The sequence below is a fragment of the Salmo salar genome, unplaced genomic scaffold, assembly GCF_905237065.1.
Source record: "Salmo salar unplaced genomic scaffold, Ssal_v3.1, whole genome shotgun sequence".
NCBI lineage: Eukaryota > Metazoa > Chordata > Actinopteri > Salmoniformes > Salmonidae > Salmo > Salmo salar.
The window spans coordinates 2,462-27,563 of NW_025549874.1; the positions used below are offsets into that span (position 1 = coordinate 2,462).

The 25,102-nt window shown below is 45.4% G+C and overlaps 1 protein-coding gene and 1 pseudogene across 1 annotated transcript; both read left to right on the forward strand.

Annotated features, from left to right (window-relative positions):
- The first annotated feature begins 2,644 nt into the window (after positions 1 to 2,644).
- LOC123738972 (cAMP-dependent protein kinase catalytic subunit alpha-like) lies at positions 2,645 to 20,346 on the forward strand (annotated as a pseudogene).
- A 651-nt stretch (positions 20,347 to 20,997) lies between these two features.
- LOC123738973 (sterile alpha motif domain-containing protein 1-like) lies at positions 20,998 to 23,725 on the forward strand. Its single transcript, XM_045713572.1, has 2 exons — positions 20,998 to 21,457; positions 23,663 to 23,725. The coding sequence occupies exons 1-2, from the start codon at positions 21,104 to 21,106 to the stop codon at positions 23,702 to 23,704; spliced, it is 396 nt and encodes a 131-aa protein (XP_045569528.1). The 5' UTR covers positions 20,998 to 21,103; the 3' UTR covers positions 23,705 to 23,725.
- The last annotated feature ends 1,377 nt before the right edge of the window (positions 23,726 to 25,102 follow it).

Consider the following 25,102-nt stretch of genomic DNA (forward strand, 5'->3'; position numbering starts at 1 on the left):
CTACCTATATGTATATATCTATCTCAATTACCTTGTGCCCAACACATTGACTCGGTACTGGTACCCGTGTATATAGCCAAGTTATCCTTACTCATTGTGTATTTATTCCTCGTGTTATTCTTTTTTTCTATATTTTTCACTGCATTGTTGGGAAGGGCCTGTAAGTAAGCGTTTCACTGTTAAGACGTCGGCATGCTTCTGTTCGCTGGCGCCTAGCCGAACTTCGGCTAACCGAACGAGGGTGCTTGCATATTCCTTTAAGACTTTACGGGCTTGAAAAATGAGAAATGTGGCAATAGTACTATTTATCCTTTTTGAGACGCCGTAGTCAGTATACACTTCCTCAATTATAATTCATCTAAGATAACTCAATAATTCTGTCAAATGTTGACGTTTTTTGCAGAGATGATCTTAGTCACGTAAATTTTACATCTAACTAAGATGTTTGGTGCAGTATTTTGTAATAAAACAATGTGCATGAAAATGAGTTCTTTCGTTGAATGAAAAATACTTTATTGCAGAATCCCTACAGTTGACCAATCACTGCACGGGGCTCTGAACTCTGCTTGCTTCCATAAAAAATGTTGTGGGCCCGAACAGCCGGAAAAACCTTCTCCGAAGTCCAAAAACAATGTCGTCATAATATATGCACAAACTCTTCCGAACTGTTTCGGCGGGAAGCCTGCATTTTGTTTATGAAGCATGTGACAAATAACATTTGATTCTAACACTGAAAAGTAAGTTTCTGCTTCGGAGTCCCCCTCACCTATATGTTATATAAAAAATAGTTTGAGGAAATTGATCCAAGGGGCAAGGCACAGGCTGCCAGTTACCCTTCCCTGATCTAGCCAATCGGTGCCACTACAGAGGCACACCTGTCAGGTAGTAGGGGAAGAGCCTCTACTTTCAGTGTAAATCGTTATGTATAGGACTTAAACACACTGCAATGTCCTTTTGGATGGCAGGTTTTCAGGAGAAATAGTCAGCCTAGTTTGGAATAGAGGACAGAATAGACCTTGTTATGATCCTCTTTTTGGGATTTCAGTGTTTATCCCTGCCCCAGCCTATACAACTTTAAGAAGCCAAACTTTGCCAGATGTCTGACTGTTTATATAATGGATGTTACTCAGGGGAACCCCAATGTAAACACAGTAGTGGTCATCAGCCTTGAATCCCACACTGTACTTGACTGAAGGAGAGAGGAGGGCGTGGTGGGACACTGAAGGACACATGGGCGGGGTCATATGATGCGGGTGGTGTGATCCTCTCCAGGCTGAACCATGACGTGAGGAGTCTCTTGAACATCATGTGATGAACAGCATTTAGAACAAGAACACTCTGTGTGCCCTCCTGCCCATCTCTGGGTCGTGACTCCCTCTCAAGCTGCTCTGCGCAGCTTCTTTAGTCGGTGCCATCCATTTGTTTCCCCGCTGCTTCCTTTTCCTCCCTGGCTAGGGTCTTATCGTTCCACGTGTTCTCTGCTTCTCTATAAGTGGTGACTGTCTCTCCTCATTGATATCCTGGTCTTTTAACCCTCTAACGGAAATGTTCAGTATCTCTATGGAAATGAACCACCTCTAGAGCTTTTCCATGGAGGGTGAATGCAATGCAGCATCCCATCCAAACTCCATGAAATGCTTTTTTTCTGTTTACAAGTAGAGGAGTGGCAGTCCCGGAGCAGGTTTGGAAACAGTGTTGTGTAGGCTATGCATCCATAACACTAGCTGTTACATTGGCGTGCGCTTGGTTGGAATGGGTATCTGTGAAATGAGCCTCGGCTGCTTGTAGAGCATACATGTGAAGAGCGGACCAGCCTGGTAAGCGTTAACCCTGTCTGTCCCACTGAAACGAGGCTGCCCAGAGATCACAGCCCACTGCCTCTCAGTTGTCTAAGCACACAGCTTTGTTTTTAGAAATGGTGTTGATGTAGTATTACTGGAGTGGATTAGTGGAGAGCTGCACAGTGCTAAGATCCGACCCCTGGGCGGGGCGAGAGGAGGTCCCAGGGCCGTCGGAGGTTTGTCCACATGCCACGCTTGACATCCTTATCGGCCTGGATGGCCTCGCTATGGGCCCGCCCTGATCCCCAGAGACAGGTGCAAACCGGGGTTCAGATGCTTCGCCCACCACGGCAGGGGCAGCTATTTTCAAGTAGACAACCGGAGGAAAAGGGGACTACATGTAGCCTGCTCTGAGAGACGAGACTATAGAGGACGGTGAGGGTTAAGGTCCGGCTCAGGTGGACCCTGTCTCTCAGCCTGGGCCTGACCTCTGTATCAGGGGAAGAGACGTTGCTGTGGAGCGCTGAGCAAGGGGCCCACAGGAAGGAGCAGGGTGGACAGTGTATGAGCTCAGGCAGGAAGTGGAGGAGCCTCTGGACTCATTGCTGCACAGTGTCAGGCTTCGTCTCTACCTACATGGCAGGACAGCTTCAAGTCTAGTCAGATATCCCACCTCCTATACAGAATTCTCCAAGGGTCGGTGGTGCTCCCCTTGTCTCGAAGTTCAGGGCTCCTCTCTGAAGGACACTTTTTCCTCGCTAGTTGCTACAGGTCCGAGGCTGGTGCCATGTCGGTGCTGCACAGGCTGGCGGGAGGCTGTTCCAGCGCGGTGGGCCCTGTCTGGGAAACACCAGCGGGGTGGGGAGGGCAGACACTGCCAGCCACAGGAGGAGCCAGAGGTCCACTGCTGGAGTGAGTGACTGACTGGACTGGAGCAAGGGGGCGGAGCCTGTTCCCACGGACACTCACGGAGGGGAGGGGAGTGATTGGTTGGGGTGGCTTTGAGGGTGGGGGGGTTGTGACTGTCAGCTGTCCATACACATAATCACACTGTTTTCCAGTTCTCTTGTGGATTCGTTGCTCTCTGTGCGTTTTACTATACTTGTGAGTACCAAAGGTTCTCACACCAATGCTAAACCAACTAAAATTCAGAAGTGTGGACATTTTGCTGATTCTCACTTGTAAAAAGGCAATGTTGGGGTTAGAATTAGGTTTAGGGAAAATAGAATTTTAGTCCCCAAAAAGTTGTCACAAGTATAGTAAGACATAGCTGTGTGTGTTGGGCAGGATGACTATGCTTTGGTCCGGGTTTTACAAAGTAGACTCGCTTTGGTTTTTGGCTAGGTTTGTTGTTTTGGACTGATGTTGTGTGGCCAACACACACACACAAAGCTCTTTTTGATTCAGCACCTCGTGTTTGTTCTGTTGCCTGGTGTCGGCTGCGTCACAAAGTTCCAGGGAAGCCGTTTGTCTGTCTCCCAGGAAACCTGTCTGTGTGTCTGTCCAGCGGGGTTCCCTCTATGGGCTCCTGGACACATGTGTCTGTCTCGGGGGACAAGATGTCTGACTCTCACCCTAGCTTCCTTCAATCTGGGTTTACATATCTGAACATGTCATTCCATCGTTGTCTACAATCCCTCTGTGTGTGGGTACTGCTCAGTAGACGGTCCCTCTCTGTGTGGGGGTACTGCTCAGTAGACGGTCACTCTCTGTGTGGTGGTACTGCTCAGTAGACGGTTCCTCTCTGTGTGGGGGTACTGCTCAGTAGACGGTCCCTCTCTGTGTGGGGGGTACTGCTCAGTAGACGGTCCCTCTCTGTGTGGGGGTACTGCTCAGTAGACGGTCCCTCTCTGTGTGGGGGGTACTGCTCAGTAGACGGTCCCTCTCTGTATGAAATGACATGCATTTGGCCCTGTGACGCTACACTGTCAAGGTGGAGCTTCCACTGTGGCTATAAATATGTCTGGCAGGGTGGTTTACACTGGCTTGCATAACAGGGCCAGGCTGGTATTTGTATAGCACAGCACTTCTTGACTCTCTTTTTAAAGGCACTTTGTTCTTCTGGGCGTGCTCAGATACTCTTGTAAGAACGCCCAGTCACTCTCACCTCTTGTAACTCCAAGTACTGACTGAACCTAAGTACCTGACAGTACAGTGGCCAGAGAAGCAAACCACGAGGACTGTAAGGACTGAGGTCTGTGAAGTGGCTGGGTTGTGGACTTATCACTTATTTCCTCTGGACTCTCTCACACCCAACAGTCTCTCTGCATCCTCACTCTCTTTCGCTTCCTCTTTCACTATATATAGCTTCCCCCCCCCCCACAACAGTGTGGCTTTCTGTATCACCCCCCTCCCCACGTCTCTATGTGCAGCTCCACTCGTCCACTGTCTCTACTGCGTTGCCTGCGGGCTGTGTGCTCTATAAATGAGGTCTGATGTGGACTGGATGTGGTTTGGTGGGCTCCAGAGTGAAATCTCGGTCAGCGCGCCCCTATCTAACCCCCTGTGCCTGCGTCACAGGGTCCCAGCCAAGCCCAGGGGAGAGATGGGATTGATTGGGACATCGATCCTGGATGCAGGGGCACAGTGGTGTGTGTTGCATTGGGCACTAGAGGGGATGTGTTTTAGCTGTGGTTGGTTTGTGACTGCTGTGGTTGGTTTGTGACTGCTGTGGTTGGTTTGTGACTGCTGTGGTGGTTTGTGACTGCTGTGGTTGGTTTGTGACTGCTGTGGTTGGTTTGTGACTGCTGTGGTTGGTTTGTGACTGCTGTGGTTGGTTTGTGACTGCTGTGGTTGGTTTGTGACTGCTGTGGTTGGTTTGTGACTGTGGTTTTTCTTTAGAAAAGCTCCTCTTTGGAAAACATCTGAAATGGTTTCACACTGTCCTGCTGTGGCATCTCACATGGGTACTTCCATAGACCCAGGAGGTTTTCCTGATCACATGATCTGAGCAGGAAAAACCCTTGGTCTACTGATGGGTTGTGTTGATGAGAGTAATATTGATGGTGCCAGGAATTCAGGTTGATCTCCTGGTTTGACAGAGCAGAGGACTGTATTGCCTTTTTTCCATAGGAGAGTTCCTCTCTGGGCTTCATAAATATAACCCCCTGGCTGTGGTGATGCCCCTCCCCCTGGTGACCAGGCCCCTGCTGTGTGTGTGTGTGTGTGTGTTTACAGGATAGGGAACAGGAGGTAGAACTGTGTGCAGAATGAATATAGATACAAACGGAGCACAGGTCCAATTGATCTATGTGAGTTGTTGAAACGAGAGCACAGCACTGTGGGCTTTGTTTGGCTCTGGACTACCAGGGGCTCTGGCTGCTGAGTGAGCTCTGCTCTATGCCAGGACACAAGACAGACAGATGAAACTGGAAAGTGAATGTAGAAGGTGAGAGAAGAAACCAAGAAGGTTGAAGGTTGTCTGGGTTTCTGGACGTGAACGTAATGGGAGAAGGGGCGATGAGCCAACCACTGTGAGGAGGAACGAGGAAGAAGAGGCAGGTCGCGACGTAGAAGTGACAGGGCTGATGTCAGGCTCAGACAGCCACAGGAAGAGCTCCAGGAGGCATGGTAGCAGGAAGAGGGGAGTCTGGGCCCACCTCTGGCTCCCGGGGCTGCAGAGGCTGCGGTTGCAGCACCAGAGATGCCCATAATGATCCCCTGACGGTAAGGGAGGGTGGCAGTGGAGAGGAAGGCTAGAAGGACCAGGAATCATCTTCTACCCATCAGATGGTTTTCGTGGCAGCCGAGCCTCGCAAATCTAACAAAAAGGCTGCATTAGATCAAGTCAATTCCACTTGGGCCATTGTTGGTTTAACTGTTGAGCTGTTTGATAGCTAGACTCCACTCCACTCCTTAGTTCTGGCTGTAGGCCTACAGTATGGAAGGGGTGTCTTCTATGGGAGACTCTGTTGGGGTTTACTTAGCTGGGAATAAAGGAACAAACTGACTGGGAAATGTACTCTCCCAGGAGACTAGTCTGCTTTTTCTTCTCATTGGCTCTGGCATGGGAGCAACATGATTGTTGTCATGTTTATATGAACTTTGGTCAGTGCTGCTCTCTGGCCTTCCTCTTCGGTTGGAGTTGTTCCCCAGAGAGCTGCTAGAGGGGTGGGTGGGTGTTTATAGCCCCTTTGTGAATGGAGAAAAGCAGGACCACTGAGGAGATATTAGTGCTGATCACAAGGGTTTGTATGGCTTTGAGGTTTTGACTGTTACTGATGCTACAGAGGTCTTGTATAATTTCATCCAGTATTTTTCAAAGTTGTTCTCACGAGCCAAAATGGTTCCCCAATAATTGTGTACAACGTCATCCATTTTGTATGATATGTTACGAATTCCAATTCTTACAATATATTACGAATGAAGTGTTTTTACTATGAAAGGGACAAGCACGCAGCTCGCCAGAACAAAACGTTTATGGAATGTAAGGATTGCGTGGCTTTCTCCAGATTACAGATGGTGTATTAGGCTATCCATGTATGAGCCATAAATTGACACACAAGGTTTCGAGATCTGTTTAGTCTTTTAATTTAAAGAGAATTGCATACTGGTTTAAGAGGGTGACAGATTTAAATGTTCCGCTTTCCTCTGACAAACCCATTGATTTACTGTAGTGTACACATCATCCTCCTCCTCCTGCCCTCAACCCTCTGTCTCCTATAGTAGTATTAATAGTACTGCTTACTAGTAGCAGCCAGCCAGTGTTGAGTGGTGCTAACTTACTAGTAGCAGCCTGCCAGCCAGTGTTGGGTGGTGCTAACTTACTAGTAGCAGCCTGCCAGCCAGTGTTGAGTGGTGCTAACTTACTAGTAGCAGCCTGCCAGCCAGTGTTGAGTGGTACTAACTTACTAGTAGCAGCCTGCCAGCCAGTGTTGAGTGGTACTAACTTACTAGTAGCAGCCTGCCAGCCAGTGTTGAGTGGTACTAACTTACTAGTAGCAGCCTGCCAGCCAGTGTTGAGTGGTACTAACTTACTAGTAGCAGCCTGCCAGCCAGTGTTGAGTGGTACTAACTTACTAGTAGCAGCCTGCCAGCCAGTGTTGAGTGGTACTTTCATACTAGTAGCAGCCTGCCAGCCATTGTTGAGTGGTACTTTCATACAAGTAGCAGCCAGCCACTGTCCTCAGTGTTGAGGCACAGATAGATATGAGCAGGGATTAATGAGGAAGGGCTGGTATCTATCTACATGTTCCCACAAAGCACACAGTGATCAGCCCAATAAAGATAAGAGGGAGAGATGTGCTGCACTTCTGCATGTGATGCCGTGTCTGTGTGCATGCGTGCGTTAGAGTGTGCGACTGTATAAAGGTTATGATAAGTCACTTTGGAGTGGATAAAATCTCACACACATTCACTGGCACAGAGACAGTAATGTGTTCACACACACAATACATTCACATAGACTGCCTGTATTGATTGGCTCTCTGCTCCCGTTCTGACATGGCTGGAGGAGGAAGTATTAGATAACATGAACTCAGTCGATTTGGCTTCAACATCAGTGGAAATAAGTCCTGTCTGTGTGTGGCCAGAGTGAGGGAGATGGACAGCCTTGGGCTAGGCTACACATAGGATATACTTGTGCCACAGGTAAGGTACACACAAGACTCACTCTAACACACGCTCAAGTTCATCTCCAAAATATCACAGTTTAGCCTTACAGAGAAGTCTTTATATTATAGCGCTGGTCAGTGGTTATAGACGTGAACCTCTGCTGAACTCTATCACAACATCCTCGTTCTCATCTAAATGTGTCTGATGGAATCAGTGTGTCATGAAGTAGGGTAGGTGCTAAACCATCTGTTCCCTCTGTTACAGTGAAGGAGTTTCTTGCCAAAGCCAAAGAGGATTTCCTCAAGAAATGGGAGAATCCAGCACAGGTGAGTTGGGAAAGAGGGAAGTGTGGGAATGAATGATAGGCCTGCACATGCTCAGAAAGACCCCAGCATACCAGCCCAGTGTCAGTTACGCCTGGGTGAGAGAAGAGAAGTGTGCCCTCTGCTGGATCTAACTAGAATCACATTTGTTGGAACTTTTCATTTTCTTATGCTTTGGGGCATACACAATAAATGAACCTGGTCTCCATAGAATGATATCTTTACTGATTATGTGCAGCATTTAGCATAACACTTTCCCTACTTTTTCTTTTAGCTTAACACATATTTAATTTGCTATTGTAGTAATGTAAGAATGACTCATACCTTTGCTGCAATATGTGTGCACTGGCAGGACTAACAGCAATTGCCTGACGCATTGCACTTTTTGAATGTCTCAGAATCCATATGGTATCCTGCCTTTGCTGTTTTTTTGACAGGACGGTGTGAAGTTTGAGTCCAGTGTTGCTACTCGTCCTGACTCTGGCACCCTGATAGACATTCTGGCTGGTGTTGGGCTTGTTTCCCTGTTCTAATTGACATGCTCTCCTCTCCAGAACACTGCGGCCTTGGATGGCTTTGATCGTCTGAAGACCCTGGGCACGGGCTCGTTTGGTCGAGTCATGCTGGTCAAGCACAAAGAGTCGGGCCAGCATTTTGCCATGAAGATACTTGACAAACAGAAGGTATGGTAATGTGGCCTAGGGAGTCAGTTGTACATTGTATGGTTTTCAGAGCTGGGTTTGATTTCATTCAAATTCAGTTGGTGAATTGACTCCAAGTCCTCTTTTACAGTGCATGTAGATATTTTTATATTAATGAATACAAATGTATATTAATCTCATGAGTTGATTTATGTGAAATGGAATTGACCGCCTCAACTCTGGTGCTGTTACTGTCTCTCAGCCTATTAGTCAGAGATGTAGGGGGCTCCTTGCTTAACAAGGTGTCCTGGTTTGTTCCCCTCAGGTGGTGAAGCTGAAGCAGATAGAACACACGCTGAATGAGAAACGCATCCTGCAGGCCGTCAGCTTCCCCTTCCTGGTGCGGTTGGAGCACTCTTTCAAGGTACTGCTGGACGCGTGTGTGGGTGCATGTGTTCGTGTGTGTGCATCAGGGTTTCCGTTAGCCGGTAATAGCCAGATTTCTGATGCATTTATTTTATTTTTTGAGATGCGAAATAAAATTGGCACTGGCCAATGGTCCGGGAGAAGAAAAAAATAAAACCTTTGCAAATGACTATTTATTTTTTTATTTATTTTTGCCTATTCAATGATGGACCAGTTGATGTAAATACGTTTGACCGATGATTATCGGTATGTATTAATTTGCATCATTTTGAGGAATTAAATTGGCACGTGTGTGTGTGTGTGTGTGTGTATTCATTATGTCTCTTATCACACGCGCACAGCATACCGATACAGAACCTTTGAGAGCGAAATCTGTCAGACAGTGCTTTTATAAGCCCAATCACTGCGCAATAATTCTAAATTGTGTGTTAAAAATAGTTCCTGGGCCATGATTAAAAATAGCTAATATTTTAGCTTCTCAACTGGTAATTGAAGTGTGCTTCCTGTTCACCATTCAAATGCATAGGCAACGGAACGCAGGCTTCATCAGCACGTTTAAATTGTAGTTTGCATTTTGAGAACCTATAGCTACTTTACTATTTGAAATGTTTTACTACATATTATGAGGCATGTCTTACCTTGCTTCAAAGTAGCCTTGGCAAAATCACACCATATCCGTGGAGGCAATTATTTAATATAGACTTCCATATAGCATTGAAACCAGTAGACTATTTCTCTCATGTTCTATTGGTTTTCAACTAGTTTTTATTGTCCGGTAGCCAAATGCACGTTCTCATGTCGCCTTGGTGCGCTAATAATGTTAATAGTCGCTCAACATTTTAAGCTAAACGTTTTGATCTGTTGCATCACATTCATTTGTGTTTTAATGTAGCCAGGCCTACTGGTTATATGAATTTGGGCTCTATCGTCCCACAGCTGTCGCAGTCTATTTGGGCTATTTCTTTCTCCACAAGCTGACCAATAGAACAGGTCAACTTGTCTACTATGGGGGATAGTAGATTGACATGGGCTCATAGGGGGTGCATCCAAAAGGCTAGGGAAAGCTTTCCCGAACTAAATTGAGTTAAATTGCCAAAATGATTTAGCCTAATTGGCCTACTAGTGTCTTAATTTATGTATTTATTTCTCTATAATCATTCAAGTGAGGCTACTAAAGCATGAATTGGCCACAGAGGAACATTAGCTTCCCCCTAGCCTTAAAAAACAAGACAATTGTGGATTGTTTTAAATTGCATTGCCTATAGTCGTAAGGAAAGGCAATTTGGGTTGCCACTGTCATTGAAAAGTAGAGGCACATCTAGGCATATCGCAATATTTCCTAATTAAATTGTGGGAAAACACAGTTTGGAAAGCATATGGCTATTTCTGTAAAGAGAAGACAATGAAAAGACTCAACTGTCTTTTAGTTATCAAAATTCAACTTAAACAGTAAGCCTATCTTATTGGCAACAGCGGAGAGCATCGGCCAGATCACCAGTGACTGTGCACTGCTCTTACTCATTCTATCATTGTTGGGTCAGTGCCGCTTAAGTTTTGTTTTTGGACAATCATTTCCTCCTCCAGTTTAGATGGACCTCATTCTATTTGTCTTCCCTTCTCATAGGCCTATTCTATGGGCAGCGCTGTGTTTATTGGTCTGTTTGTCAATGGCAGCAGAGTAGGCTATCCTGTAGTTTGTGGTGTTAAAGGTTCTGCTAATGTCTCCAGTCAAAGTGTAGTAGAATTGAATGAGATGTTTTTCCCATGCAAAGAAAGAAAAAGGTGTCTGCTGTGGCCCAGGCCTCTACACTATATGCACACAGCCATGCATCTAACTGTCTTTTTTTGCAAACATTTGATTGAGTTATATTATTAGCCTAAATTATGACTATCCAATATGCTCATCACATTACAAATAGTAGGCTCTTACATAGGTCTGCAAATGTGATGATGCATGGAATGCTTTATTATAAAGGTGCAATTTTTTTTTATGGTGAAAATGAGCTTCTCCAAAGTTGAAACTCGCGCTCTGCTTGTGCAAAGGCTAGTGATTTTACTATTTGTTACTGGTCTTGTTGGCTGAGGGAAAAGTACATGTGGACAGTTAATCTAACATCTTCAAAGTGTACGGTAAGGACACACCTCATTGCATCCAGGACTTGCATGTTCTGTTACGATGAATAATGTAAATGTGATTTCTGTCATTCTGAGCACCGTGGGTGGACCCCCTGATCAGGTTACGCTCCCAATGCAAACGTGTCTGGTGAATTTTAAATACGGTCAAATGTCCGGCGCCACATTTTCATAACGGAAACCCTGGGGTGTGTGAACATACTTCCAAGTTTGTGTGTGAAGGTGAGGTTCACAACTCAAATGTGTGAAATATTTCTCTCTGTAGGACAACACTAACCTGTATATGGTGATGGAGTATGTCCCTGGTGGTGAGATGTTCTCACATTTAAGGAGAATTGGCAGGTTCAGGTGAGTCTGTTTACCTGTCTCCCACTGTTGGAAATATAACCAAATGGCTACAGTAGTTGACCCTCCCCATTTTCCATAGACCATGACTCCACAACAGCCTCCTAGTAAATATATTGTGGTGTCCACGTTACCCTCTGACCTCTCGTCTCTCTGCCTGCAGTGAGCCCCACGCCCGCTTCTACGCCGCCCAAATTGTTCTGACCTTTGAATACCTTCACTCACTGGACCTCATCTACCGAGACCTGAAACCAGAGAACCTGCTCATTGACAACCAGGGATACATACAGGTGAGAACACGCACATAGTCAAATGGCTAGCTAGCTAGACAGGTAGCACTAATGGCTAGCTAGCTAGACAGGTAGCACTAATGGCTGGCTAGCTAGACAGGTAGCACTAATGGCTGGCTAGCTAGACAGGTAGCACTAATGGCTGGCTAGCTAGACAGGTAGCACTAATGGCTGGCTAGCTAGACAGGTAGCACTAATGGCTGGCTAGCTAGACAGGTAGCACTAATGGCTGGCTAGCTAGACAGGTAGCACTAATGGCTGGCTAGCTAGACAGGTAGCACTAATGGCTGGCTAGCTAGACAGGTAGCACTAATGGCTGGCTAGCTAGACAGGTAGCACTAATGGCTAGCTAGCTAGACAGGTAGCACTAATGGCTAGCTAGCTAGACAGGTAGCACTAATGGCTAGCTAGCTAGACAGGTAGCACTAATGGCTGGCTAGCTAGCTAGACAGGTAGCACTAATGGCTGGCTAGCTAGCTAGACAGGTAGCACTAATGGCTGGCTAGCTAGCTAGACAGGTAGCACTAATGGCTGGCTAGCTAGACAGGTAGCACTAATGGCTGGCTAGCTAGCTAGACAGGTAGCACTAATGGCTGGCTAGCTAGACAGGTAGCACTAATGGCTGGCTAGCTAGACAGGTAGCACTAATGGCTGGCTAGCTAGACAGGTAGCACTAATGGCTGGCTAGCTAGACAGGTAGCACTAATGGCTGGCTAGCTAGACAGGTAGCACTAATGGCTGGCTAGCTAGACAGGTAGCACTAATGGCTGGCTAGCTAGACAGGTAGCACTAATGGCTGGCTAGCTAGACAGGTAGCACTAATGGCTGGCTAGCTAGACAGGTAGCACTAATGGCTGGCTAGCTAGACAGGTAGCACTAATGGCTGGCTAGCTAGACAGGTAGCACTAATGGCTGGCTAGCTAGACAGGTAGCACTAATGGCTGGCTGGCTCGACAGGTAGCACTAATGGCTGGCTGGCTCGACAGGTAGCACTAATGGCTGGCTGGCTCGACAGGTAGCACTAATGGCTGGCTGGCTCGACAGGTAGCACTAATGGCTGGCTGGCTCGACAGGTAGCACTAATGGCTGGCTGGCTCGACAGGTAGCACTAATGGCTGGCTGGCTCGACAGGTAGCACTAATGGCTGGCTGGCTCGACAGGTAGCACTAATGGCTGGCTGGCTCGACAGGTAGCACTAATGGCTGGCTGGCTCGACAGGTAGCACTAATGGCTGGCCGGCTCGACAGGTAGCACTAATGGCTGGCTGGCTCGACAGGTAGCACTAATGGCTGGCCGGCTCGACAGGTAGCACTAATGGCTGGCCGGCTCGACAGGTAGCACTAATGGCTGGCCGGCTCGACAGGTAGCACTAATGGCTGGCCGGCTCGACAGGTAGCACTAATGGCTGGCCGGCTCGACAGGTAGCACTAATGGCTGGCCGGCTCGACAGGTAGCACTAATGGCTGGCCGGCTCGACAGGTAGCACTAATGGCTGGCCGGCTCGACAGGTAGCACTAATGGCTGGCCGGCTCGACAGGTAGCACTAATGGCTGGCCGGCTCGACAGGTAGCACTAATGGCTGGCCGGCTCGACAGGTAGCACTAATGGCTGGCCGGCTCGACAGGTAGCACTAATGGCTGGCCGGCTCGACAGGTAGCACTAATGGCTGGCCGGCTCGACAGGTAGCACTAATGGCTGGCCGGCTCGACAGGTAGCACTAATGGCTGGCCGGCTCGACAGGTAGCACTAATGGCTGGCCGGCTCGACAGGTAGCACTAATGGCTGGCCGGCTCGACAGGTAGCACTAATGGCTGGCCGGCTCGACAGGTAGCACTAATGGCTGGCGGCTCGACAGGTAGCACTAATGGCTGGCCGGCTCGACAGGTAGCACTAATGGCTGGCCGGCTCGACAGGTAGCACTAATGGCTGGCCATACTACATATGAAATGCATTATACATGCCCTGATTTTGTAAATGCTCTTAAATAAATAAACCTTAGTACACAATGTAATTTAAATTAGGCCAAACTGAATGATAAGGAGGTTGATTTAATTTAAGAAGACAATAGTGTAATGATTTTGTTATGCCTATTTGTCAGAAGCAAATAATTTAACTGCGTGCCTTGCTGGTTGATACCATTCTCTTTTACGTTTTACTTTGTAAAATATGCTGTTATGGGACTGTTTAATTTACTATAACTCTATTACTAATCTAATGTATTGTAAGGGAAACGAAAACATGCTACATGTTGAAGTAGGCCTTTAGAAAAATGCCAAACATATCCTTGACTCTATCCAAGGAAGCAAATGATGCCAACCCCTGAATGAATGACAAATGATGGAATGGGTGAGAATTGTGCAAGTTACTTCACAATCTAATTTAAATGAGACCTAACTGAATGATAAGGGTGAAGACGTTGATTTAATCTAGAACAACGAGTGTAATAAGTTTGCTATGCTTATTTATCAGTATTGACGCCCATGTTAATCATTTGACAGTGCCTTGCAGGTTGATACAATTCTCTTTTACATTTTACTTTGTGCTTATGTTTGCTACACCTTGCGGGTTGATATGCATCTGATACATATGCTAAAGGGAACGCACGGCAACGTTCTCTAGCGGCTGCTGGTAGGCTGAAAGGCCAGGTGGTTCAAGTGTTAAAGGGATCACATGCTAGCTGATACCATAGACTTCCAGTGATTATGCTAAAGCTAGTTAGCATTGGCTCGCAAAACTACCTCTAACTTCCTTCATACTGGACACAGAAACATAAAAATGGTATCCACGAGTTCATCTGACTCTGGGGTAGTTGATAAAGGGCATCATTGCCAAATTCCTGGAAGTATAACTTTAAGTGAATGTCAGAACTGAACTGTTGATTGTCATTGCTGAGACACCTCTGTGTTCCTCCCAGGTAACAGATTTTGGTTTTGCAAAGCGAGTGAAGGGCCGGACCTGGACGCTGTGTGGCACTCCGGAGTACCTGGCCCCCGAAATCATCCTTAGCAAAGTGAGTGGTCACCACCAAACCCCCGTCCTGCCGTCACACCTCGTATCCATAACAACACTGGGGTTTTTACCACAACATAGGGGTCATTACCACGACACAGCAAAGATCATGTCACTACAGCCACTCACAAACAACTCTGACCACGATTACAACCGCTAACTACAGAAGAGCCTATTTATGACACGTTCCCATTCTTTCTTTTTGTGCTTGGTTCTGCCTCTTTCCCTGGGAATCTAACACTCCTTTCTCTCTACCCCCTCCAGGGTTATAATAAGGCGGTGGACTGGTGGGCTCTGGGCGTGCTGATTTATGAGATGGCTGCTGGCTATCCTCCCTTCTTCGCTGATCAGCCCATTCAGATCTATGAGAAGATTGTATCAGGGAAGGTGAGTACAGAGTACATCAGACAGAAACCCAGATTACACTCTTCCTTTAAGATCTGCTTTCAGTACCAGTCAGATAAGGCAGTTCATTGTCATTTACCTCCAAACTAATTAATGTCTGTAGCTAGGTTTCCATCCAATTTAAAACCGATTTTCATGCGAGTATTCTAAAATATGCATAAAATAATATGCGCATTTTCCCACTAGAGATGTTTCTATCAAATAGACTTGTTGTGAATAAACGGCTGTGCGTGATGACGTACTACACATACTAACTTTTGAGGTCAATTCCCATGTACTGAAATGGAAAATTACATGTTAAATGTGTTTCCATCGAAGTGATCAACTCTACTGATGGTTTTGTCACAAACTGTTGCGTTTATATAGCTCTGGTCTTCGCATGTGTGCTCAGCCAACATCTCGCAGATACAGTGCAGGTAGGCTACCCACATTGAGATTATTATGGATAAGAGCAATATTATTTGGGGGTGAAACGGCAGCCAAGCATCGATCATCATGTGACCAGAATAAGACCCTGGAGATTTATTGGAAAGGAGCATCAAGCTCATCACCTTCTACTTTCATCACCCTGTGAAGTTCATAACTTATTTTATCTGTAGCTTAATAAACTGCATGCTTTTCCAAGTCAAAGTGAGAGGACCACACAACATATCGACCTGATTCCAAGTTTACTTCGGTATGGTGGTCATTACCAGCTGTCAGAGCAGATCACTGCACCTGTACATAGCCCATCTATAATTTAGCCCATACAACTACCTCTTCCCCTACTGTATTTATTTATTTTGATTCTTTGCACCCCATTATTTCTACTTCTACTTTGCACTTTCTTCCACTGCAAATCTACCATTCCAGTGTTTTACTTGCTATATTGTATTTACTTTGCCACCATGGCCTTTTTTGCCTTTACCTCCCTTATCTCACATCATTTGCTCACATTGTATATAGACTTATTTTTCTACTGTATTATTGACTGTATGTTTTACTCCATGTGTAACTCTATGTTGTATGTGTCGAACTGCTTTGCTTTATCTTGGCCAGGTCGCAATTGTAAATGAGAACTTGTTCTCAACTTGCCTACCTGGTTAAATAAAGGTGAAATAAATAAATACAAATTATATCAATATTTGCGCTTAAAGGTGTTTCTACTGCCATTTTTCACATTCATTTTAGAGACACAAAAAGATCCCACCATGTCGAACTAACAAATGATCTGTTTGCATTTATAAAATTGTTTCGGCATTTCCTGTTTCCATCATGCATTATGGATGGAAACCTTGTCACTGTCCTACTGTGCCTTACCTGCTTTTGTTGCTATCTTAAGATAAGCATTAGTCTCTTCTGACCCCTGACCTTGGTGTCTTCATACATACACAGCACTTTGTTAGGCTGAATTCTAGCTCACTTCTCCTGACCTATTTGATCATGATGACTCCACAGCCCCACTGTAAATATATTGTGGTGTCCACATGACCCACTGACCTCTCTCTGCAGTGAGCCACATACCTGTTGAAGTTTCTCATAAGCTGATCCTAGATCTGAGCCGATCTAGCCCCAATCATAATCATTAGGGGGGGAAAGAGTAAACAGGCCCTGTCAGAGTCGATGGGCAATCTCTGATCTGCTGTAACTGAGTCATATTTGTTATGGAAAATTAACATTTCTGTAAGGGATGACTTTAGATGGTTCCTCTTTTTTTTCTGTTTTGGAAAGTTTTCTACTGAACACAACCTTGATGTGTCTGTCCCCAGGTGCGCTTTCCCTCCCACTTCAGCTCGGACCTGAAGGACCTGCTGAGGAACCTGCTCCAGGTGGACCTGACCAAGCGCTTCGGAAACCTGCGCAACGGAGTCAACGACATCAAGGGCCACAAGTGGTTCGCCACCACTGACTGGATTGCCATTTACCAGAGGAAGGTGAGAAGGCCTGCTTCCATGGCTCTTCTATTGTTCACTGTATAGCCACTGGAGAGAGGCAGGTTTGGTTGCGACGGAGAGATTGGGGGTTTGGAAAAGGGAGGGATGGCTAAAGGGGTATGATTCAGAGCTAATGCATTTGGCTTGGTCTTGTTTGGAGACATGTTACACATGCATTACTCACATAGTCTTACAGAGTTGGAACGTGGTCCACTTGACTAATAACATGTTGTCTGTAACCAGTGAATGACCAGTGACTGTCAAACCGCATATGTCAGAAACTGAGGAATGAAACTGAATGCTACAGTAGCAAGAATCTGAGTATTCTCTGTGTTTCAGGTGGAGGCACCGTTTATTCCCAAGTGCAAAGGCCCCGTGACACCAGCAACTTTGACGACTATGAGGAAGAGGAAATCCGAGTCTCCTTCACAGAGAAATGTGGCAAGGAGTTTGCCGAGTTCTAGGCCCAACCAGGAGTAGCGGAAAGAGCCAGGGATGTAGAGAGAGAAGGCGGGAACAGAAGGAAATGGGAGGAGAGGTGATAAGCTGGACTGCTAACTTGCATTTTGTAATTACGACATCAACAATGTAACAACCACCCCCCCAAAATGAAGAGCGAGAGAAAAGAACGCGAGAAAAAGACCTGAAAGAGCCAGCAGTGTTGCCTTTTCTGATTGTTTCTCACCTTGTTACTTATCCATGTCCTGTTTTCCCTCTTGTGTTAATTGCAAGGGTAGAAGGGGCAGGGGCTAACCACCTCTCTCTTCAGTTGGTTTGTATCTTGGCAGAGGTGTAGCGACACATTTTGAGTCATTGCAGGCAGGTTGAGGCATTGATGTTCTGGTACTGAATCTAGGCTCCTCCTGAGTGGGTCCTCTCTACAAGCTTCTCAATGAATGAGGGCATCTCATTCTTGTTTTGTAATTGTCCACCCACTCCTATCTTGTTACCCCAATTTCTCCCCCCCCCCCCTTCTGTCTCTCCATCCTGAATCTGTCCAAGCAATACCAAGTCCAACAGACGTGCCTATCATAATGCCAACTGGTTGCAAAACCGTGTCGAAAGCATTGGTGCAGAGCTTTGGCTATTGGTGGCATCAGCCCTTGTGCCCTTTCTAGTTGAAAGCTTGACACTGCACACGCCTTCTGTCCGCTCGTTGTGGCATGATTATTGGTTTCGGAGGATTCTCTCATCGCTTGCAGTTCAAGCAGTGCTGACCACTTTTTGATCAGAGAAACAATGATTTATCTCTTCATTTAGGTCTTACTACCTTTTTTGGGGGACCTGTGAAATTGTGTACATGAGCATTTCTAATGTTAATTAAGTCTGTCTTTTCCTCTTCAACTGAATTTATTAGAGCATTTTAAAACCCTTTGAGGATCATTGTCCTCAAGTCAATCTGTGCTTGTGTGTTAGTGTTGAAGGGTGGGTTAAAACGCAGTGACTAACATAATGACTAGTGTTTATTTCATTCATAGCACATTTATACATGTATGTTGATATATTATAGAAAAACGTGAATATCCATCTTTTTTCCAAAGTTGTCTCTTAGCTGTGAAACCGAAATGAAGATTTCAGAAATAAACAAACAAGTATGAATTCTGCCAAATTTGCAAAAGTAAGGACATTGCTTACGCAGACATGTTTGTCAGTTAACTATGAAGGTGGTGGTTTTTAATGCGCAGGAAAAAGTAGCAAAATGATGCATGTTATTTTTGTATAATATCACTTTTAAAAGAAAAGATGTGAAAGGACGTAAAGCTCTGGTCGTGGTGAGGTATCTGAAATTGTTCAGACTGACTCTCACCTGCCCCTTTTGTAGGATGGATCAAGGCCCGCTTTTTATCTGCCCGAAATCATGTCATTTCATTCAGTGTTCAGTTAGATGTGAACAGTTAATGCTGATTTAATCATGTTAATTCACCAGCTCTGTTCAACCTGCTGCTGGCCTGTTTACTCCTACATCCCCTGAAATCATCATCTTCAAATGGACACTGTCACAATGTATGACTGTTGGAATTCAGGATGTAAATTTGTCAAATTATTTTCCTTTCCTCATGAGAAAAATGTATAACAATCTGATTCATGGATTTTGAAAAGCTGTCCTGTGATTATTTTATTTGCAATGTCATATTTTTGGATGCAAGACAATCGCAGCCCAAATCTCACCAAAGGCTGGTTTGTAGACAGAGGTGTGACGACGCAACACATTGACATGGTTTAGTTGATTTTCAACAAGGCTTTGTTTTCCCACAAGCTTTTATTTGGGGTAATAAGGTTATTAATTTCCTATGTAAACACTAAATGTTGAGTGATTCGGACCCCCACCAGCCTTCATTAGGCACCACACCTTGTGCACCTCTTGCAAATGCATTTCTTGTTTGATAATATACAGTATTTATCCTTCAATCAGTTTTGTCATTAAGTCTATTGTAGTATGGCTTATTTCTACCGAATGTTCACAAAATCTAATTTTGGAAAATGATTAGAGGTTGCATCTGAATGTCTGGAGCAGTATGGTAAGAAGGCTACTTTACAGAAGAAAATAAATGTGTATCGAGTGGAGATACAGACTTCCAAACTTGTGCTCTTTGAAGAAATGTTATGTATTTAAAAAAATCACGGTTCTTGCATGTGACGAAAAACAACAACTGCAAGATGTCCAAGACCTATGACATGTTTTAATGACTATTTGAGATTTGCAACCATTCATATACCACAACCAACTGATTTAGCTTGATTCATTGTTTTGCCTCCCTCTGGTCTTTCTAAGCATCATTAGTGGTAAGGGAGGGTCAGTGCCAGCTACAGGTATTCAGTCACCTCCACTGCCTTGCTAGGATCCTTCGAAGCACACCTCACTTCTCGAATCATGTCTATATTTAAAATGTTTTTTTAAGAAATGTGATAATGTAAGCTTAAGTTGTGACTAGAAAGTTGGTCAATTGTTGTTCAGAAAAATATTTTTACCATTTGGTCCTGGAAAAGTCACTCAGTGATTAGTGGCGGGATAAGCTCCATGAACCACTGATGTGACAGCTTTTAAAAATGTAATTTGGCTTTCCTGACCCATGACCTTATGTCTATGAAATGTTTGTTCCTGTTTCTACTGACCGCCTCCCACTCCCCCCGGCATCATTATAACCCTATCGTCAGCTTCTCTGTCTTCATCTTTTCACTCTGTTTGTCTTTGTTAGCGTTCTAGTTTTACATACTCTTCATATTGAACGTCTCCATTTTTTACACCATGGAGAAAATGTTGCTTTAATTTTCATATTTTCTAAGTGTATTTTCAACAACAAACATTTGAATCTTTTTCCTTCCCGATTTGGGTACGGTGATGGTGTAGTCTATTGTACCCCCCCCCGGGAAACAATACTGTATATCTGCCTTTGACAGTCTTAATTATCTTACCTTCTGGAGAACTTGACGGATACCCTTAGGACACAACGAGTATGTTAAAAAAAATAAAGTAATATTTTGCAACATGTATCATTCCAATAAAGTTTTACTTGTTAAAATTAAAATTGTATGAGTATATTTTGTAGATTATACAGATTGTTTTGCTAACAGAATGTGTATGTTGGCAGAAAATGTATTGTTGTTTGTAGGAACATCTTGGTGGAGGGGATGCCATGATGAACAAATAATGCAAGGAGCTGATTTCAACCTGTGTGTGTGTGGTGTGGGGGGCCTACACCACCTATACAAATATGTATGTCAATCTGTCTATTCCTCAGGGGCCTTCCAGATGAGTGTTCAGCCTCTGGCCATCTATCCAGAACATGTCAGATGGGATGAGGATGGAGGAGAATAGCGTCACTGATAAGATGGCTTCCTGGCTATGTGTCTGGACTGGAGCCAGCCACCGCCATGGTAATAACAGCAGGTCTTATCTATCTGCATCGTGTAGGCCTACAGTGCTATCACATACAATATCACACCCTGGGGAAAAAGTGGATTTGTCCTTCCAGACTCACCCATTGTATTTTATATGAAACGTATATATTTTTTTCCCTAATTTATTATAAGTATTAAATGTTCTGTTTTTAAAGTGATGCTAAATGAACACTTGGGCGCGTCGTTAGTCCTAACTAAGAAATACCACCTTAAATATCTCCTGTAGAATCTAGCTCTATCTCCAGTGGGTCACCTTAAAAGCGCACAACAACGCAAGCGTACAGCGAGGTTTCAATTTTTTTCTCTCAAGCCGGACTCGGGCCGCGGATCGCAACAAGGTTGACGCACTGAGGCAAAACCGGACGAACGACCCCAACCAGGAGAATGTCTGAACCCATGTACCGCGATTGGATTTTGGACTCTATTGACTCACTGCGGTCGCGAAAAGCCAGACCAGACCTTGAAAGAATTTGTCGAATGGTCCGGAGACGACATGGATCAGCGCCAGAACAAACCAGCGAGGAACTCGAGAAACTGATACAAGAGCAAACAGTCTTGAAAGTTAACTACAAGGGCTCGATTTCCTATCGAAATGCAGCCAAAGTAGTCAGAAGAAGCAGGAAAAAGGATGATCAAACGACCAAAAGAACTGCCGTGGAAGAAGCTAACCACTCCGATCTGAGCAACGGGGACAGCGCACTCGGTCCCATTGACCAGGATGAGACGGAGCATTTGGAGGTAACGCAAGGCAGCCTGTTTCAGTGACCCCGTGCCGTGACACACCGTCCATCTTCCCCAGAGAAGATAACAGACCCACGTCCTCACTATTATAATGAGTAGGCAGGCATGTGGTGTAGCTGGGGAAATGGTGTTGTAGAGCGGGATTCTCTATTCACGGAGGGGGTGGCGTGATGAATGCAAGTGCACTGAAACAAACTGCCGCAGACGGGGGAGCGGCTGTAGCTACCTCGCGCGACCGAGGTGAAAAATAGCCTACCAATAACAATGGAAGCTGCGTTTGCAATAATACAAAAAAGAGTTTGTGCGTAGAAGTGAGTTTGTCCGGGCGCTGTTTGCTCTACAGCTTTAATCGACAAAAAACTTGCACGATTGCCAGAATTAGCAACAACCACAGCCTAAAGCCGAAGGCTCTTTTCAAGCCCAAACTCAGCTTTTCAGTGAAGGGGGGCGAAGCGAAAGTCATACCTCGGATGTGCGTGACCGAATGGGGACAGTGTGCTCGGTTATTTCACTGAGGGGGTGACGGTCGATGTATTCATAAGTAACACGCCGCTAGATATGAAGCCACGTTATTTAATGGGTTTCACGAGCGTCTGTCGCAGGAAAAAATGACCCAAAGTCAAAGTAGCCCCACTGAAGGTATTGCTGCTATAGAGGGAGCTTCGTGGTTAGAATTGGTCGCATCCGACCAGATTCGGGAGCGCTCTATGTGACTGAAGTGGGAAGTCTTTCGTGCGACTCCTCCATTGCGCACTTTTGTATTAAAATGGAAGAAAAGGGTGACGTTGTCCACGCTCTGTTCTTGTAGCGTATTATATATCCACAAGAAAAAGTAGCAGATTGCGTCAAGTATTTATCATCCTTTGTGCCAATATATCTAATTAAAACTATTATTGACAGATCCAAATAGCATATTCTGCATATCCCAATAATGGATCTCATGATTAACCGTCAAATATGGTAGTTAGGCCTATTCTTCAATACAATAACTTTGAATGTCTGACTCAAGCGCCTCTGAGGTGCGGGGCGGGCTCTGCTGAGTTGAGCGCTCGTACTCGCGCCTCCGCTAGTTGTATCTTTGGACACGCACACAGGCTGAAAAAGCTATTTTCTGCGTTTATATTCAGTCATCGACGACAAAGCGAGTGCAATAAACCGTGTGCATATGTGAATAACACTTATAAACTTATATGTGGCCCATATTAAGCTATATTGGAATGAATAATTGTGGTTGGAATACCGAACACAATGTGGGCGAATAGCGCAGCTGTAGTTCCGAACAGAGTGAACATCCTGTGTGCTCTACGGGGACAAGGCCTCCAATGGCAATTATTGTCGACAGCGGTCATATGAAGACTGGTTATTGCGACATCTGTATGAGCGTGGCTTTATGTCATGTCTCCTATAATCAGGAGTCGACTCGCGCTAATGACACTATGTGCGCTGAAACACATTTTCAACCCGCTGATTATAGTTTATGACACGCTCGTGAGTTTCTCCTTTCAGGTGTAGGCCTAGTTGCGTTCAAAATCGGCCAATGAATGAATGTTTTTCTGACTGCTGCTCTAGCGGAAGGTCCGGAAGAAAAATGTTTGGTATCATGGCTCAGTTTGCATGATATTCAGTTTAAATGAGAGAATTTGGAATAATGTTTATTTAAGTTATGTAAAGAATGCCAGTTATACACTTCTATCCAATCATTAACTTACAGTACAAAAGGGGGCCACTCTCTCCCACTAGTTCCCTCCTCCAGTAGCCTGCTGTCCCTTCCTCCTCCCTTGCCTGAGTAGGCTATGTTGCTTCTCCTGCTGTACTTATCACTACCAGCAGAGCTGTTGTTGTCCTCGTTGATCTAAACGGGTCAATACGTTAAGGATGTAGACTGGCCTATAGCTGTTGTGCTGTCAATCAGATTGACACTCCCACTGTATTGTTAATTTATGAAAAATGATCTGAATTAATATTCTCTGTGGGTATTGGAGAACATCAATTGTCCTTCTGTTACTCTCTAAGCATGTTATTAGTACATTAGGCACCTGATTAATGTCACTGATGTAGTAACTAACTGGATCTTTCTTGTTCACAATATAAAGTGGGGTGGATCATTTTGGGGAGTATGATTAGGAATGTTTTTACACACAAAAAAGCTCAACGGATGGGGGAATCTCTTCAAATTCTTATGTTGCAATGGTTGTGTTCCAGAATGAGGTTCCAGTGTCAATGGAGACAGACAGCACCATGTGAAGAGGAGGAGGGGAGGAACAGGGAGGGGGGGCTGATAGAAAGATGGCCAAGTGAGGGCTCTCTCTCTCCTGGGGTGAGATGCTGTGAGGGGTCTCGTGCTGCCCACCCCTACCTGGCCCCTGCTCCCCCAGTGGCTCTCGCCCTGGCCACACAGCCCTGTATCTGACTGCCCCCTCTACCTGCGGCACCAGTAGGAGTCCAGCCCTCTGTCCCCAGTCCCCTGGCCCTCAGGCAAGAATCACTGTGTGTGTGACTCTACCTTCTGCCCTGCTGACCATGGACCCTCAGGGATGCAGAGAAACACAGGAAGGGTTAGTATGCTGTGTTAACAGATCATACTTATGTGTATAAGTGTAGCAATGTGGAATGGCTAGCTAGTTAGCTGTACTGCCCAGTGGGTGACATCACCCGCTCTGAGACCTAGAAGTAGCCTAGTTGTTTCCCTTGCTCTGCACTGGCCATGGTGGTCTCGTGGAGCAATGGGTAAGCTTAACCGTTTTGCTAATGAGTGTGTTGTGGTAAGTTGAGAACAGAAGATTGCTGGTTCAAGCCCAGTGAGGGACAGACATAATCTATCATGTTACACATGTTTTGGAGAAAACACTAACATATATTTGTGCTAGAAGGTTTTAATTTGGGTAGAGACAGTATGTAGAGTAGGGGTGTAGCCAGGGCTGACTAGCAATGAGTTCAGTATAGTGAGTGAGGGAGTAGGGCATCCAATGCCAGGAGACAGTTTCAAGCTGGATATAAGTGTTTATGCCCATGTATGACTGGGACCCCCCCCCCCCCGCCCCCCCCCGTTTTTTCTCCTCCCTTTCTCTTTCTCTCGCCCTCTTTCTCTCCCCCCCCCCCCCCTCTTTCTCTCCTTTAGGGGGCAAAAGATGATAGTACAGCATCAGGGACCTGTCCATGGGTTCAGAAGAGCTTATGAAGAGAGAGATGGTGAGGATGGGGAGAGAGTGGCCCTACCTCTGAATCAACTGGTTCCTGACTGTGTGGATGAGACCATGAAGGGTTCTGACAGACGGCCCAAGACGTTGTTTTCATCTGACGACTGTGGGTTTGATTCTAAGTCGTCTCTAAGTACTTCTCATATTCATTTTCATCGTATTCCCAGTGAGGATGTTTAGGATATCAGAGACACTGAGTTTACCGCACTGTATATATTATAGGTGCTAAATACAAGAAGGGGATGGACGTTGCTTCTGCGTGATGGCTCAAGACGATGTCAAGAACGAAGGGAAAACAGAGAAATGTGAGAGTTCTGGCTATTTTACACCAGCTTGTACCTAGAGGACACCTTACCGCATCCTTGCTCCTGGTTGTCCCTAGTCCACCTGGTCGCGTTGCTTGTCAAGAAGGTTTCTTGAACTGTTCTGCCTGGTAGCGTAACCC